The 16,852-nt window shown below is 34.0% G+C and overlaps 2 protein-coding genes across 4 annotated transcripts; one reads left to right on the top strand and one right to left on the bottom strand.

The window, feature by feature from the left end:
- Positions 1-504: 504 nt before the first annotated feature.
- Eps-15 (Epidermal growth factor receptor pathway substrate 15) lies at positions 505-16,611 on the bottom strand. Of its 3 annotated transcripts, none has more exons than XM_076387589.1 (14): positions 16,366-16,611; positions 15,882-15,926; positions 15,548-15,781; positions 15,204-15,476; positions 14,928-15,134; positions 13,894-14,051; positions 13,661-13,820; positions 10,822-11,067; positions 9,928-9,990; positions 8,988-9,331; positions 8,739-8,916; positions 8,550-8,669; positions 8,167-8,481; positions 505-5,830 (listed from the first exon to the last, which is right to left on the bottom strand). In XM_076387589.1, exons 1-14 carry the CDS (start codon positions 16,390-16,392, stop codon positions 5,048-5,050), a joined length of 3,153 nt encoding a protein of 1,050 aa, XP_076243704.1. In that variant the 5' UTR covers positions 16,393-16,611; the 3' UTR covers positions 505-5,047. The 3 variants fall into 3 exon arrangements, with proteins under 3 accessions (XP_076243704.1, XP_076243714.1, XP_076243723.1); XM_076387608.1 differs by having other exon boundaries at positions 5,741-5,865; XM_076387599.1 differs by lacking the exon at positions 9,928-9,990.
- Positions 11,661-13,616, top strand: LOC143187268 (uncharacterized). Its single transcript, XM_076391364.1, has 7 exons — positions 11,661-11,793; positions 11,874-12,057; positions 12,117-12,282; positions 12,342-12,899; positions 12,983-13,164; positions 13,222-13,377; positions 13,445-13,616. The coding sequence occupies exons 1-7, from the start codon at positions 11,661-11,663 to the stop codon at positions 13,614-13,616; spliced, it is 1,551 nt and encodes a 516-aa protein (XP_076247479.1).
- Positions 16,612-16,852: the final 241 nt, after the last annotated feature.

Raw genomic sequence — 16,852 nt, 5'->3', positions numbered from 1 at the left:
GTCCAGTAAGGGTCCAGTAAGGGTCCAGTAAGGGTCCAGTAAGGGTCCAGTAAGGGTCCAGTAAGGGTCCAGTAAGGGTCCAGTAAGGGTCCAGTAAGGGTCCAGTAAGGGTCCCCCAGTAGGACCTCAGGACCTCAAACGGGTCCGCACCCGCCGGAGGACCCGCGGCGACTGAGAAATTTCGTGTCCTGCGAGGATATTTATACCCTCTCAAGGAGGGTGGGGGAACCAATGAAATAAATTTCTTGCGCGGTAAGAATTTCGAAATTAATCGAACGAAGCATAATTTGCGAAAAATTAATATTTTCAATAAAATAGTCATCTCAACAACAATTTCTAGTACACATATTGTTAATAAAAATTGCACACTATGACTCCTGCAAATTATTAACAATTATAATTGTTATGCTCTTTCATTTTAATGAATAACTGAAAATAAATCTAGATTTCTTCAGAAACACGAGAACGGGAGGGAATGTGTATGATCATACAAATGTTAACATATGCATAATGAACCAGATATTTGTATATTTAAACTTATGTACAAGGAGGTTGTATTATAGTAAACAACGATCTGCTATACGAATTTGCCTATGAGAACTCGCAACATCGGTACAGTATATTTGTTGTATGGTCGTTTGACCATGTTTAACAAAACGCATTATAAACTTGCTATGTTAACGAGAATATAGGGGGTGGTGGGATGCAAGCGTATATCCGATTCAAGAAAGTTGATTCGAAATTTGAGTATTTCACCTAAAACTTGAGATATATTTTAACATGGAATACGACTTAAATCATCAGAATGGTATAAAATGATTTCACAAGTATCGACGATGAAATACACGATGCCCGAATTTATTTTAAAAGCGACAATTATCGGTAGCTTGAAATGCAATTTCCGTGTATCTACGAAATATTCAAGTTTCGAATGCCCCGACATAAAACTATTAATTGCATTATGTCGAACATTGTATTAGCATTAACGTGTCCAGTTAATAAGAGTTTTAACGAGCGATAACAACAAATTAGTTTTCGCGCCTATCTCGATGGACGCTCGATAATACTATCTTCGTTATCATCGACAGTCGGAACAAAATCAACTGACCATTTTTATTTTCACGTCAGCTTATTTTTGTTCTGCTTAAAGTACAAAGCATGTGCTTTTGCAGGCTTGCGTGAAAAATCGCGTTTTAAATGCGCGTTACGATGGGAGAAGCTCCTCAGTGTTTTAGAACGATCAACTGATTTTTCTTCGACGAGTAGGAAGCGTTGAGAAATATTAAGAACATACAGTAATACATCTCGAATGCTTAAATTTCAATTAGGAAACGAAAAGAATCGTAATCTTAAGAAATACATACTTAAAAATTGAGCAAAGATGTCGAATTGAATTCTTAAAAAAAATCAGCCACGATACACATAACGAAAAAGGAACATACTACCTTATGGCAAGTCGCGATTTGCCGATAAATAAAAATGTCACACAAAAGGTACTCATATCACTTATCACTCGTCATGTCATAATACAATGAAATCTTTCCTTTGAAGAGTATCAGGCTCTTTCCCTCTTAAACGCCGATGGATGATCACACACAGAGAACAAAGCGATTACGCGACATTTCCTAGAGTTTTCTACAAGGGAAACATTACAGACGTAACAGATTGCTACAACATCCTCATCTCAAATTTCTAACTTGTATATGTATACATATGTATGTATATATAAAAAGAAATCTCTGTCCTTTGTGCACAGTACCACCGTATACAATTCGTTTTCGTAACCGCGCATTAGGGAACTTCAAAATTGGAATACTGAATTTTATACATATTTCGAGTACATGTACGCGTTTATAACAATTTTGATAAGAGTATGCATGATAAATACATATATTCTTCGTTACTTTATACCATCTTTCCGCTCAATTTCCATTCTTAACAATGTTCCTAGCAACTCGATTGATATATTTCATTTACTATTTCACTTTAATATTAAAAAATAAGGAAAGCAAACCAGAGAAGCGCGATGTTTGTTTTTTTTTATATATAAACCACAACAGATTTTATCAAAAGTATTGAAACAATAAATTCATTTCTGAGATTTGTAAGCTGATACATAACCCTTATGTGGTTTTATGGGAATTGATGCTAAGAACGTCATATTGGTAGTTATACTGATAATGTAGACGGACATAGTTGCTAAATGATTATTTTTAGTCATTCTACACACCTGTACATCCGTAAAAATTCCTGTAAAATTTCAGCAATAATGTTTGGTTTCTGGATGATTTATCCGCAGGCCTTTTATTACAATTCTATGGCGCCTTGTCAAAACTTAATGGACGAGGGTGACGAGACACTTTTGCAACTCAATTAATCCTGAAACTTGGTAAGCACAATTATGTAAATCCTTATTTTTTTCAAAATGAGTCAGAAATTTCGCACATGCCAGAGAAATAAAATATGATAAATCTATGTACATTTATCGTCCTTTAAGTATTAACGAAACCAATGATATAGCTCTTTCTACTTACGCCTAGTCTAAATATGCCGCACTTTCTAATTCTTTCCTAAACAAACTAATTAATGTTCGTGCATATATGTTTCAACTTCCACTTGCGTAATATATATGTTCCTTTAGGATTACAAAATTCGCGCAATCTGAAGAGAACGAGTAATTTGTAATCTTCCTAATTTTTTCAATGAGAAATTCCATGATACACAGATGTATGATACTGATACCTTAATGGAATTTGTGATAGTAATTTTTTCTTTTAAAAAATAATAATTTTTCTTACGATCTATGTGATCACGAAATATGAAGATTATAATAGTCAACAAAGAATGTCGTTATCAGTATTTCCTCGAGAATACTTCGTACCTTAAAATGTACATCGAAAAGGGCCGATGGTGCGATTATACATACAACAACATTTAGAAAAGTAATGCACATTGTGACGAGTATAGTTAAGATTAACTGATTTAATCCTTTGGACCAAGGCATTCTAAATTATTCGAATTCATCGTGACGGTGAAGTCATTTCGTTTATTTTCGATGAAAGATCCTTCTGACACACACCCTCAATGCTCACGCGCGCGTTCACCTACAATTTTGCGATTAGGATGCGTGCACGCAGTTGTCGAACACATTTGTAACGCTACACAACGAATACATTATAATACGGTACTTGCAAATAACATACATATAATACGATTTTATAGTACGCTTTTTCTTCTTCACTGGTAAATGATATATCAACAGTACTTGCGCTTTTACAGACGCTATAGTATTAATAATAGTAATATAACAATAATAACACAATTATAATTACGATGAAATAATACAGATAGTAATATATACATTAGACGTAATACATTGTCGTTGTGAAAGTTACAAGATACACGAGTAAAGTATAGATTGCGGCCCTTTGGTGTTTGATATCAAAGATTCCACGTGACGCAAGATCTCAGGACAAACACGGGGAGCTACGTTTTGTCTGAACACCTTATTCTTTGGGACGTAATGAGACCGAACTTAGAATAGCTCTTTTTGAACGGTTCGCTCATTATTAACATTATCATCACTACCGTTTATTACTCCATTTCATTCATTTCATCTGTTTTCATTGAATACAGACTCGATAAGAACATTTTCTCCTCTATTACATCTTTAAGGAAACGCAAATTTGATGTCTTGCAATAGAAACTTACATTCATAATTTTCTTTACATATGGTAGTAGTAATGCGATTAAAAGCCATGGTCAGCGTGCAATGATTTCTCAGAAAACTTCATATGCTATTTCTCTTATGTATTGCTCTACTTATTATATAACATTCATATGTATAGTCAAATGTTTTTATCATCATAATCCATTATTCAATGCTTTTCAATAAATACTGGTGAAGATACATGCGCTGAATCTAAAATGCAGCTGTACATTTTGCTAGAATTTCTCTTTTATTATGTAATTGGAATTCAGCAGAACAAAATTTTTAACTTTTTGATATCAGAAGAAGATTTAGAAATGATTCTACAACGTCGAAACTTCAAAATCATTCATTTATCCATTCTTGAATTAAAATTACACATAGTCGAGGAACTTTTAACACAATGTTCAGACATTTTAGATTCATCATATAAGGAGTTAAAAAATGTAGTCTACATGGTCATTGTTATAATGATGTGGATTAAACGGCAACAAACAGAAACACGTTACTCCGCTATTATGATCGCGAATGTACAGATGTATTAAAGTGCGTTTTCATAAAGACGCCAAGAACTTCATCCATTTCGCGCCATCATCATTTATACTATCCCCTTCGTTCTGAAGTCACGGGAACATGTGTACATAACGCTTTTATTGTCGATCCAATAAATCTTGCCATTATATTTTGCTTTTATACATGCTAATTTATGTTAATGATAGTGTACAACCAGCTACTGATATATATAAGTGTTTTGTTACTTTAGAATACGATACCGCAAGGCAATAATGAATTTTCCTTCATCGGTTCCTCCTCTTTACAAAAATCGATCGATCTCTGCGGTAGACCAGAGTGCCGAAAAGAGCTCGAGGTTTAATACAAATTTCTTCCTTCATATTCAAATAAATATGTAATATATTAACAGTTCCATGAATGCATCTTACGCGAAGTGAAGAACGAAAAGGCCACATCGAAAACTGATTTGCTCATGGTGAAACACTTGATTGATTTCTGTATATGCTTCTATGAACTTCTGAATATTCGTTATGCGGTACTATTTTCTCCTAAATATTTTTTGTTCTCATCTTCACAGCAAGTATGATATGCTAGATAGTATTAAAATTAAGCATTATATATAATTGCAGTTTACACAAATATTTCTCATAGCCTTAATTAGTGAGAACCCCAAAATCTCGTAATAGTCATTAGGATAATATTCAGTAAACGTATCATGTACCTTCCAGTTCTGATCTCTTATCGAAGTTCGTAATAGTCGTTGTGCCCGAAAATTTGCTAGCCAACTAAACGAACAGAAAAGAAAAGTGTTCTACTGACCAAAGCTTACAATTTCCCAGACTTCTCGTGTTTACTCAATTCAAGTGCTAAAGCTATGTCAGCCTCCTCTTTCTGAATACGCTTGCGCCTTTCTTCTTCGCTTTTTAGGCTCTGTTTAGACGCTATAGCCAACTGTTCCTCTTCAGTCAATGCCAAAGGCGCACTGCCATTCCAAATTTTAATGTCACTCTTCAACTTTTTATCATTGAAAGTGACTTTAGATCTATTCAGGATCGAATCATGCCCCTGTCTTCTGGTAAACTTCTCGCTCTTGATCGCGAAAGCTTCATCAATATCGACAGACTTCTTACTCAAAAAAGCATCGTCGATATCGATTGCTTTCTTAGCCGAAAAAGCTTCATCAATATCGACCGTCTTCGTCTTGATATTAGAGAAAGCATCAGATTCGATAGACTTGATGTTTCTGTTATCGTCTGAGAATGCTTTCACGAAGTCAGTGTCAAATTTGGTATTGTCCTTTTCGAGTTTGTTCTTGCTGAGAGGAAAAGTGTTCGAAAAGTCAGCGTCGAAATCTTTTGCAATAGAATTTTTACGAGGAAGCACCGAAGTTGTTCCGTAGTCGAATGGATCTATCTTGCCTTGATCGTTACTCTTGTTCGCGTTAAAGTCTTCTGCGTCATCGGCGAAAGGATCAGCTATATTAAAGGGATCTTCGTATCGGTAATCCCTAAATGGATCTTCCGTGAAGTCCGGCAGCTTTGGGGTTACTGTAGTGTGTGCTCTGCTGGTTGGCCTGGGTGGAGCCGTTCGATTCAGTGTTGGTTCCGGCTGAAGCAGGTTTTTCACTGGTCAATTTTCGTTTACTGAAAAGGTAGAAACAATAGCGCGAGAACCGCTGGTTATCGTCAGGCTGCTGGACCATACATAGCTGCTGTTGAGATACTGACAAATATCAAGTCATTGATACTAACAAATGTTCGAGTTGATAAGTTAACTCTGTTATAATGTTGCGAAGATCTTTTTATAGAAATATACACTGCTGAAACAAGATTATGGCATAGAAAAATTTTGAACAAAAATTCGTCAATTTTGACTGTCGATAACTCCGCAAAAAATCGTCGTAGGATCAAGATTTTTTTTTTAAATTAAAGCTTGTAGTCTTTACTTTAAGACGCTATGTCTTGATTTTAAGTTTAATGCACTCCTATTACTGGAATCGCTTATATCTGAGGACATGTTTGTGACACTAAAAACTGAAAACTTTGACGGAACGCACGGCGTTGGAAAAATTTTTTCCGGGGATGCCGTTTGCAGTAGCATATAACTGAAACCTTCCCCTTTAATTTAAAAAAAAGATCAAGTCGCTGCGATTTTTTTTCGCGAAGCTACAGCACTTTAAAGTAGACTTTGTATTTGTACTGCACATCGGGTAGTGCCAATATACGACAAAAATGCAAGGGTTACTTTAAAGTGCTGTAACTCTGCGAAAAAAAATCGTAGCGACCTGATCTTTTTTTTAAATTAAAGGGAAAGGTCCGAACTATATGCCACCTGAAGCGAAATTTCGGGAAAAAATTGTAGCAAGTCCCTGCGTCCTGTCAAACTTTGCAGTTTATCATAATAAAAATCGTCAACTTTGACGGGATGCAGAGACTTGCTCTAATTTTTTGGGGGCATAATTTTTATAGCGACGTAAAATATGAACCTTCTCCTTTAAGTTACAAAAAAAATTAGCTTGATACGATTTTTTTTCGCAAAGTTACTGCACTTTGAAGTAGATCTTGCGTTTTTGTCATGTATTGATGCTATCCCGTGTACCCGAAAAATGCAGGGGTTGCTTTAAAGTGCTGTAACTTTGCGAAAAAAAATCGTATCAAACTGATTTTTTTTGTAACTTAAAGGAGAAGATTCATATTTTACGTCACTACGAAGATTATGCTCCAAAAAAATTAGAGCAAGTCTCTGCATCCCGTCAAAGTTGACGATTTTTAATATAACAAACTGCAAAGTTTGACGGGACGCAGGGACTTGCTACAATTTTTTTCCGAAATATCGCTTCAGGTGGCATAAAATTGGGACCTTCCTCTGTAATTTAAAAAAAAAGATCAAGTCGCTACGATTTTTTTTCGCAGAGTTACAGCATTTTAAAGTTACCCTTGCATTTTTGTCGTATATTGACACTACCCGATGTGCGGTAAAAATATAAGGTCTACTTTAAAGTGCTGTAGCTTCGCGAAAAAAAATCGCAGCGACCTGATCTTTTTTTTAAAATAAAGGGGAAGGTTCCAGCTATATGATCGTGTAAACCACATACCCCAAAAAAATTTTAGCTAGTCGGTGCACCTCGTCAAACTTTGCAATTTTCTATATGACAACATGCCCTCACATTTAGGAAATTCCTGTGACTGGAGTGCATTCAACTTAAAATCGAGACATGGGCTTCTAATATAGAGATTTCAAGCTCTAATTTAAAAAAAAGATCATGATTCTACGACGATTTTTCGCGGAGTTATCGTTAGTCAAAGTTAGTCAATTTTTGCCCAAAACTTTTTGGACCGTATATTGATTGGTACGTGTAACTCGAACATTTTACTGAATATACAAATAAGTAAATAATCAAAATTGCCATGCAATATTATAAAATGAAAATATAATACTGGAACAAAGAAGAACAAATGAATTAATTTGTAGACAGCATGCTCCAGAAGCCAGGTCAATGAATAAACTGAAAATTGTGCAGCTTCTACCTAAATATAAAACAAAAAAATATAATTAATCTTTTTTCTGTAAACGTATTTCCCAAAATAACTCTGCAATATATTGGAATGACTTAATAGCATTTGTTAATTTATACATTTTTATGTAATTGTATGTATCACTTAAATACATATTCGAGTCATACCAATATATTTGACTTCCTATTACAACTAGCTATACTTGAAATGTACAAGGATAACATAACATACTAGAAAATGGTAAAACTGGGAAAGAATGGGATATGGCCAGGAAGATATGTGGGAACACTATAAATAAAAGGAAAGGAAATCATTTGCATAATAATAAATAATTACATATTGTAATAAATAAATTTATCTTCTATAAACCAAAAGAAAGCATATTTTTTTTAAAAGTTTTAGTGATTATTTAAGCTAAGGAACACATACCTTTGAATCAAAATTTGCGAAATCAGCGAACCCAGTAGATGTGAAACTACTGCTATTGTTGTTATCAATAACTCCTTGTTGAGCAGAGAAGGGATCCGAATTAGCATTTGAGAAAGGATCTGGGGTAGGAGAAGGAGTGGGGGGCACTGGTGCTGCTCTCAAGGGACCAGTAGGTCCTTGAGAAGGTCTTGGAGGCGCTGGTCGTGGCGGTGGTTGCTTTGCTTTCTTAGGTGGAAGAGCAGGACTAGGACTTTCCGGGCGAGGAGGAGCATGAAGATTCGCAAATGGATCATCTCCGAAGGGATCCTTTGTTGCCTGAGAAAAATGAATTAAATGACAATTATTTATTCAAACAAAATTCCATTGCTATTTTAATAACTCACTATTGTTCCAGTTCCAGCTTTGATATCAGTTCTCTTGCCATCCCCAAACGGATCAAAAGGATCCTGTTTTATAACGTTACTGTTATCAAATGCACTAAACGGATCATTGGTAAATCCTCCCTGCAATTATAGATGAAGTTATTTTTTAGAATAAAAGACTAATTTACGATGAATAAAAAAGTGTCTTACAGTGTTAGTTTGCGATGGAAATGCAGCTCCAAACGGATCTGGAGTCGAGCTAAATGCTTCTTGAGCTTTGCTTGATGCGAAGGGATCTTGTTCAAATCCATCCGATTTGGCTGTTCCATTTGCGTTGGGCAATGCATCCGCTTCCTTTTGTTTAGTTTCGTCATTGTTTGCTTCGTAACTGTAATCAGGATAACGTAATGACGTTTTCATTAAGAACTTAAACGCACAATTTATGTATCAGATACGTACTCTACATCTTCAATTTCTGGATTAAATTGCAGACTAGTATCAGGTACAAGAGTGGCATCTCCTGCCGCAAGCGCAGAATCATAAAGTGCAATTGCATCGCTCATCTGACGTTGCTGTTCTTGCAAATGAGTAATTTTTGCTTTTGCTTGACAGATTTGTAATTGAGTATCCTGTAAATTTTTGGTGAGTTCATTTAATTGGTCCCTGCTTTTGTTTTGTTGTTGCTCCAATTGCTGTTCCTCTTGTCTCAAGCCTTCCAGTTCTTGCCGTTTGCTATTCAACTCGTCTTCCTGTGCACGTAGCACTGACTCTTGCTCTTCTGCTTGTTGGCGTAGTTTGTCAACCTGGTGTTAATAATTAAAAACAGTGAGTAATCACAAACTATGTATCTATTCAATCGACATATATACGTGGTTGAATGAATTATAATTCTTATTTCTATTCATGAACATATTAACCATAATGCAAACAGAAACAAATAATTGTGTTAGACTAAGGTCTTAAATGAAAGTTTGCAAGCAAATACACTTTTTCTTATGGCAGTCTATGCTACAATTATTTTGTCATGCATTGCAATAAAGCACTAGCATTAACTATGCAAGTGTAATAGAAACGATGAAGCTTTTAATTAAATAACATGAAGTGTATTAATATTGAATCATTTACTTAAAAATCCATAGTTTCCAGGTACGTATAAGACAAATCAAATATACATACATATAGACACATATGTGTACATGTATTTAATATTATATCAGTACATAAGTTTAAATTATACTTGACCTTTATCATATTATTTGTTATGTAACTTTTTTACGTAATAAAAATAAATATTTGAATATTATCACATTTAAAAAAACATGTCTTGTTGCACTTTATTTTTTATCTGCACATCACCACTGTACCTGCCCTTTATTAAAAGTAGAAATGTTTGATGTACCTTTTTTTGTTCCTCACGAATCTTCAGCTCGACCTCACTCAAATCTTTATCTATCACTGTCTTCTACAAGCGAAACATAATAAAACTAAATCATAATGAAGAAACTAAACGTAATATAAAATAAAATAAATTGATAGATATTAAAACACTGAAAGAAATAAATGATACAGAAAAAGCAAATAGAGGATGAACATATAAATATATAAATGGCACCCAGATAATAAACATACATTTTTTATTACACTGATAAAAATTATTTATTGTATGGTAAAAAGTATACTTAAAAAACAATATAAAACTCTGAATGCCATTGGAACTAATGACTTTATTTTGTTTCACATTTCCTATTTCAGGAGATTCGTACTGTGTTTTACATGATATGTATTGATGAATAGTAAAAATAATTTAAAAAATATAATTACATCAAAAACATGTTTCCTGGCATGCACTAAAAATATACATGCGCGCACACACATACACACGCCCTTATTCGAATTTATGGAAGGGGTGATAAGAGATTATGAAACCATGAATGAACGTGTTACATATATGTATATGTACATGTATACCTATTAAGCAAATGTCAGGATGTCTAGAATTAATCCAATATAGTGCCTTCATAAAAAGATGAGACATAACATAAACAATTCCTATTCATCAACTATTTCATGTAACTTTGGCAAAAAGAAATGAACTATATAACAATAATATAAAATAATATCTTCTTATTCATTGTCTTTAACACTATTTCAATCTGAAATATGTAAATATTTACATACCTTAATGAAAGCACTATTAATACAAATTACAAGTAGATGGGTTTCTAATTTTGTACAAAGCAAAGCTGCACATTTAGCAAGCAAATTAATTGTATTGAATGAAAGTTTAATTTACCTGAGCTTTTAAGTCATTTAATCGTTTTTGTGCTTCACCCTTCTGATTTTCCAATTGTTTCAATGTAGCAGCAAGCGTATCTAATTCACTTTGCAGACTCTTAATCTCCCCTGTTTTTATCTTGATATCAGCTTCTTTTTGTGCTATGTCTTGTTCCATGCTTTGCCTTTCTCGTACGAGTTCTGCTATGTCTTTACTTATCATGTCCAACTCTGGGTTTGAATAGCCAGATATATTGTTATTTTCCTAAACATGAAAAATATATTTTAATACATTAAAAAGGAGAGGAGTATTCTCATTAGAAAATGTTTATTACACAAAAATTTACAGTTTATGTTGGAACCAACAGTTGTAACAATTTAGCAAAATATATTATTTTTTACATTAATTTATAGTGATAAAAGTTCTGTCATTTAATGTGTTCTTGATAAATTCTTTGATATGTTCATGCCGAGTTTTAAACTTGATTTTCCCAGAATTGTCTACATCATACATAGATCTTAATCTTGCTTCCTTTGCTTCCTTCTGTAGTTTTTTAGCAAACATAACATTTTTCGCCTTTTCTCTTTCCAAAGCTATTGCAGGACATTTATAATTTATTGGAAGGGATATAATATTTATGAAATGCTGAGAATCCAAATTTTTCTTTTTCTTTGCACATGAAGAACACAAATTAAATGTTTTACTTAAATCCCACTTAGAACTCATTGTCGCGATTTATTAAATAGATTAGGAGAAAATGTATTTTTATTGAAATCAATAAATAAATGAAAAACTTCAATTGATATTTCTAGTTTCATTATGTTATAACTTCATAATTTTAGGAACTTACATGTACCATGCAATTACAGCAGCTTTTGGTTTTATATTTTTTAATAAATACAATATTGAATTGTGCAAATGGAATAAATATAAGGAAAAATTATGATAAGCTTCGTGAAAAACTAAACAAACTACTTCATAGACAAAAAGGTAATGACAATACCTTAAAATAAAACAATCATAATACTTTTTTCTAATAATTAACTTAATGAAATTCCATCTCTACAAAGAAAGTAAACTTCTTCTCGATATTGATGAATTTGAGTATCCGAGAGCAAATGAAACGCTTAGGAAAATACATAGACAATTATGGGAAGACTATTATCAATGTTTAAAAAAATCATATAGTGAAATGGGAATAGAGAAAGCAATATACCCCATTAATCTTGTAGCTTTAGAAGGAACATTTGTCACGTAAGGCAAGCATTATTTATGTTAATAATATAATCCTATAATCAAGCTACAAATTTTAGGTTGAATTGTCAAATATGTATCTCTCCAACAGAATCACATACAACTGATAATATAGAGTGGTACTTCAACAGTAGCACTAACAATGAAATGAACAAACTTATAGAAGAATCAGACAATGTTTTAATTTCACCAGATGATAAGAGATTAATGATATATAATGTTAAAGTATATTAATTGTCAAGAGAATAAAACTAAGGATAGAACTGATATAAAATGTTTTACAGGCTAATCAAGCTGGACAATACTGGTGTAAATTGGGAGATACATTATCAACTATAATTCATTATTTGTCAATTGATAGTGATATTAAAGAAGTGAAAACTGTATATCCCAGGACTGCTCCTAATATGCCACATGCAACAAAAGAAAGGATTTTACCCGAGTATAACTTAATCGTTCATACAACATGGACCAAATGGTCCCCCTGTTCCAAATGTAATGCGGTTGGCAAAAAAAATCGTTATGGTTACTGTACCCTTTCTTCACAAGAAAATCCAAAGAAACATCTTCGGAATTATAAAAGACAAAGTGAAGAAACAGAATCAACTACAGAATCTGAACACAGTGAAGCAGAAGATACAGTAGAAAAGGAACAAACTGGGGTGATAGAAGCTACAACTGAAGGCAAAAGTTTAAATGAAACTGCTAAGAATAAGATCAAGATGGCCTTAAATATATTTAGAAATTCATTGCCATGTAAAAGTAAGTATTTACCAAAAGAAATTCTGAATCACCCAGATGTGATAAGCAGAAAGACAGAAATGATGATTCGATATTGTAAGGTACTTTCAAAATGAGATTGAGGATACAATATTTCATGCACTAGTTGGTAGTGTAAGTAAAAAAAATGTGAATTTCTTCTTAGATAAAATGTTCAGAAAATGTAATATTTGAGGTACGAGACAAACAAGGAAGAATACTTGAAAGTGCAAATAATAGTGCAGGTATATATTCTATGGTTCAAGGAATACCTATTCCATCGCCACCAGTTATACGTACAGTAGTTTATGAAAAATATAAGAAGAAAGGAACACTTGCATGCCCAGGGTAAATTGATCTAATGTTTAAAACTTTTAAATCGAACTTATTGAAAAAGGATTTCAGAAATCTGAATACAGATGTACCAATTACATGGAAAGTAGATAATAAAGTATTAAATCCATCTATTATAAAAGAACAATCACGAGACAGAATTTACATTAATCCTCAAATGCAGATAATCTTCACATCATTAAAATTTGAAGACTCAAATATCTACAGGTAAAAAACTATATAGAATCAACTTCGATAGACAATATTATCTTACATGCAATTCGTCTGTCTGCAGTTGTTGGCAAAAAAATGATATTGCTGGTGTAATAAGACTGAATGTCGTGGGAGAAATAGAAGTGCAAACAAATTACACTATTATTATGACTGGTGGAAGTTTAATAATTATTGTATTTCTAATAATATTTTGGAAAGCGTTCAAGGGTCGCCGAAGATTCACAATACATTAATTATACTATATTTCACTGTTTTAAACATATAATAAATTACTTACCACAACAGTGTCAGATGGTTTTCGCATAGAAGGTGGTATCATGTCAGAACTTAAAGTTGCAGGTGGTTCAATACCCCTAAGCTTTTGCTTAATCAGCCACATAGCCAAAGCAAACTGTTCTTTATTCAACTTTCCACTTTGACACGTGTCACACAGACCCCTAGAGCATTGAATAGTTTTTATTATTCACTGATAAATGACCAACAAACTTGAAAATAAAAATATATATATACCATATGTGAGCTAGTACAGCTTGTGGAAGTCCACTTTGAAGGAAGACATCTTTAATTTCTAACCCTGAGACATATCCATCCATATCCATATCAGCTTGCAAAAACAATTTATCTGCTGCTATTTGATCCTCTCCAGAGACTACCCACTGTACGTTTGGCTGTAAGACAGACATTCACATTAAATTTATAACCCACACTTTGCACCAAAATTGAAGGATTACTACTTTTGGGCCGAAAAATTGTCCATGTTTCAGTTGCTGTAACTTTGTCAAAAAAAATCGCAGGGAGATGAGCCTAGTCTCATTCTACAGGATAAAACCTCTACTTTCACATCCCTAAGTTGAACTTGTTCGAAAAAAATTCTCCACTGCACGACACGCCGAGAGAGAGAGGGTGGTTTCCTCCCAAATCTTTCCCAACTTTAGACGACTCTCAGGAACTTGATGAATTTTTTTCCCGATACCTTTCGAAGGGATATTAAAGCTGGAACCCTTCCCTCTCGAATGAGACCTTAGCGAGTGCTCTGCGATTTTTTTTCGCCGAGATATCGCGGTCTGAGTGAAAAGTGAGCCCCCAGCCTCGGAATCACGCAGTGATCTGAAGGCCCAAGAAAGTGGCCAATATTTGACATGCTGTAACTTTACGAAAAAAAATCGCAGGGAGGTGGGCTTGGTCTCATTTTAAAGGTCCATTCTTCTACTTTCGCACCCCTGTATTGAATCTGTCCGAAAAAAATCCTCCACTCCATGACACACGCAGAAAAAGGGGGTGGTTTTTCTCCGAACGTTTTCCGACTATAGACGACTCACAAGAACTTAATAAATTTTTTTTTGCGTTATCTTTCGAGGAGATATTATAGCTGGAACACTCCTCTTTCGAACGAGATCTTAGCGAGTGCCCTACGATTTTTTTCCACAAAGTTGCAGCAACTTAAACATAGACAGTTTTTTGGCCAAAAATTAGTGACCCTTTAATTTTGTTGCAAGGTATGATTAATTAATAGTTTTTGTTTCTACTATGAGCACAAAAGTTACCTTTGCTGTCTCTAAACCACTCATACTCTTCACAGCAGATACATTAGGTAAAGGTGGAATTGGTGGGGCTGTTGTCATTGCCATTGGTGCAGGAGGCTTTGATACTGGTATTGTAACATCTTTTCTTTTACCAGGTGGCATTAATTCTGGTGGAAGTACACTTGGAATAGCATATTTTTCTAATGCTTTATACACTAAGTGCATAGCCTGTGTGATAAATGTAATTTACATATATATCTATAAATTGTTATAATTCTATAATTATAATCCACTTACAACAACAAATTCGTGTCTATCTAGCATTCCATCCTTATCCATATCTGCAAGGTCCCAAATCTTTCCAAGAGTTTCTACTGGAAGTTTACTGTCCATAAGGACGCCCTTAACTTTATTTCCAGGTATGTATCCATTCGAGGGTTGCAAGTTATCAAAGAGCTGATCGTATTTTGCTCTCTCTGTAGGTTTGATGGACCAATCTCCATTATTAACAGATGTGATTACTGGCATAGTATTGACTACATTTTTCTGGGGTATTACAGGAATATCACCCTAATAATAAACAACACTAATTAGTTAAAACTTACCACTATACTTCTAAAATAAAAAGTACAATAGCTTACCATCTTTGGAGGAGGTAATTCTAAATTTAAATTTGACATACTAAGGTCTCTCCCTGATTGTGCTAATGCACAAAGTTTCAGTGCAACAAAGAGACCAGATTTGTCTAATGAACCACGTGACTGTGGATCTGCCATATCCCATATTCTACTTAGTACAACATCGCTCAGCTGGGATTTCTTAAGAAATCTTGCAGCTTCCATTGCGCCAATTCTTCCGTATCCATTTGGATCAACCTTCAAGTACAATTCAACATGTCAGTCCCTCATTACAGATTAAAATTATCTAGATTCGCTAATAGACAAATAAGTGGCCTGAGAAAATGTGAAAATGTACCTGATTATAGTAGGCTTCATATATAGCAGTATGGCTTCCAGCCACCTGTAAAAATGAATTAATCAAGTTTATCCGTATTAATTTATAAACACGAATATATTACAGTGCACTCATACATATAAATTTTAACCGCCGGAAATGTGCGGTCTATCATAACTGACGTTTGCGAATATATAGATACAAGTTTTAACATTGAACAAAAACGTTTTATAATATATTTGCTGCAACGATTATGCCAAAAATTTTGCAAAGAATAGATGGAGAAAAAGTATACATTTATTACGAATATATTGGAAGACTATTTGCGCTGTCAAAGAAGTTAAAAAGTGATCGACAATACGAATATGGGAACATCAAGGCGGTATATGGTAAAAAGTGTGGTTGTTCCTGTACCAAGGAAAAGCGAATTCCTGAAATTCGTTTAATGATACAGAAGACATATCGAATATTTTATCACGTTAGAATTATAAAAATTACGATATACCTGCGTGGGTGATGGCAGGGCGGCCATACTTGCATTGAACACTGGCTTAACCAATCACGCTGTGAATCGATAGTATGTCATATTAACAGTTTTCTTTAGCATTTGGGAGACGAATGTTTATTGCTAAATGCACCGACAATACGCCACGATTGCACTTCCTATGCCCAACTGTTTGGTCATATGAACACAGCGGAAAAGAATTATCAATCAACGGCACGAAACACTTCTGCCGCTTGTCGCACTTGATCGTCCTCTCACACTCTTACGTTCCACCTCCTTTTCATCAACCGATAATCATGCAAACTAGACTTCATGCGCATGGTGGAATAACACTTGAATTCAAATTGAATCAACGTTGGTAATCAACCGTTTGAAGAGCTTCAACGTATTATAATTCACAAATTTTATATATTTTTATGAATGAAGATGGTTGTAAAACTAATTTTAAATGCATATTTAGAAAATTGAATGTAAATATATATGTACA

Source organism: Calliopsis andreniformis, chromosome 2 (assembly GCF_051401765.1).
Source record: "Calliopsis andreniformis isolate RMS-2024a chromosome 2, iyCalAndr_principal, whole genome shotgun sequence".
Classification (NCBI taxonomy): Eukaryota; Metazoa; Arthropoda; class Insecta; order Hymenoptera; family Andrenidae; genus Calliopsis; species Calliopsis andreniformis.
Note: the sequence above shows the minus strand (reverse complement) of the source record. Positions and strands in the feature narration are given on the sequence as shown.

Excerpts from the sequence above, each read along its gene's own strand:
- LOC143187268 (XM_076391364.1), top strand. The coding sequence starts at position 11,661 with ATGCAATTACAGCAGCTTTTGGTTTTATATTTTTTAATAAATACAATA. Across the intron at positions 12,058-12,116 it reads TTAGAAGGAACATTTGTCAC|GTTGAATTGTCAAATATGTA; the intron begins GTAAGGCAAGCA and ends TACAAATTTTAG. Across the intron at positions 12,900-12,982 it reads TGATGATTCGATATTGTAAG|ATAAAATGTTCAGAAAATGT; the intron begins GTACTTTCAAAA and ends ATTTCTTCTTAG.
- Eps-15 (XM_076387589.1), bottom strand. The coding sequence starts at position 16,392 with ATGGCCGCCCTGCCATCACCCACGCAG. Across the intron at positions 15,782-15,881 it reads ATGAAGCCTACTATAATCAG|GTTGATCCAAATGGATACGG; the intron begins GTACATTTTCAC and ends TTGTACTTGAAG. Across the intron at positions 5,831-8,166 it reads TCGCAAATTTTGATTCAAAG|CCGGAACCAACACTGAATCG; the intron begins GTATGTGTTCCT and ends AACCTGCTTCAG.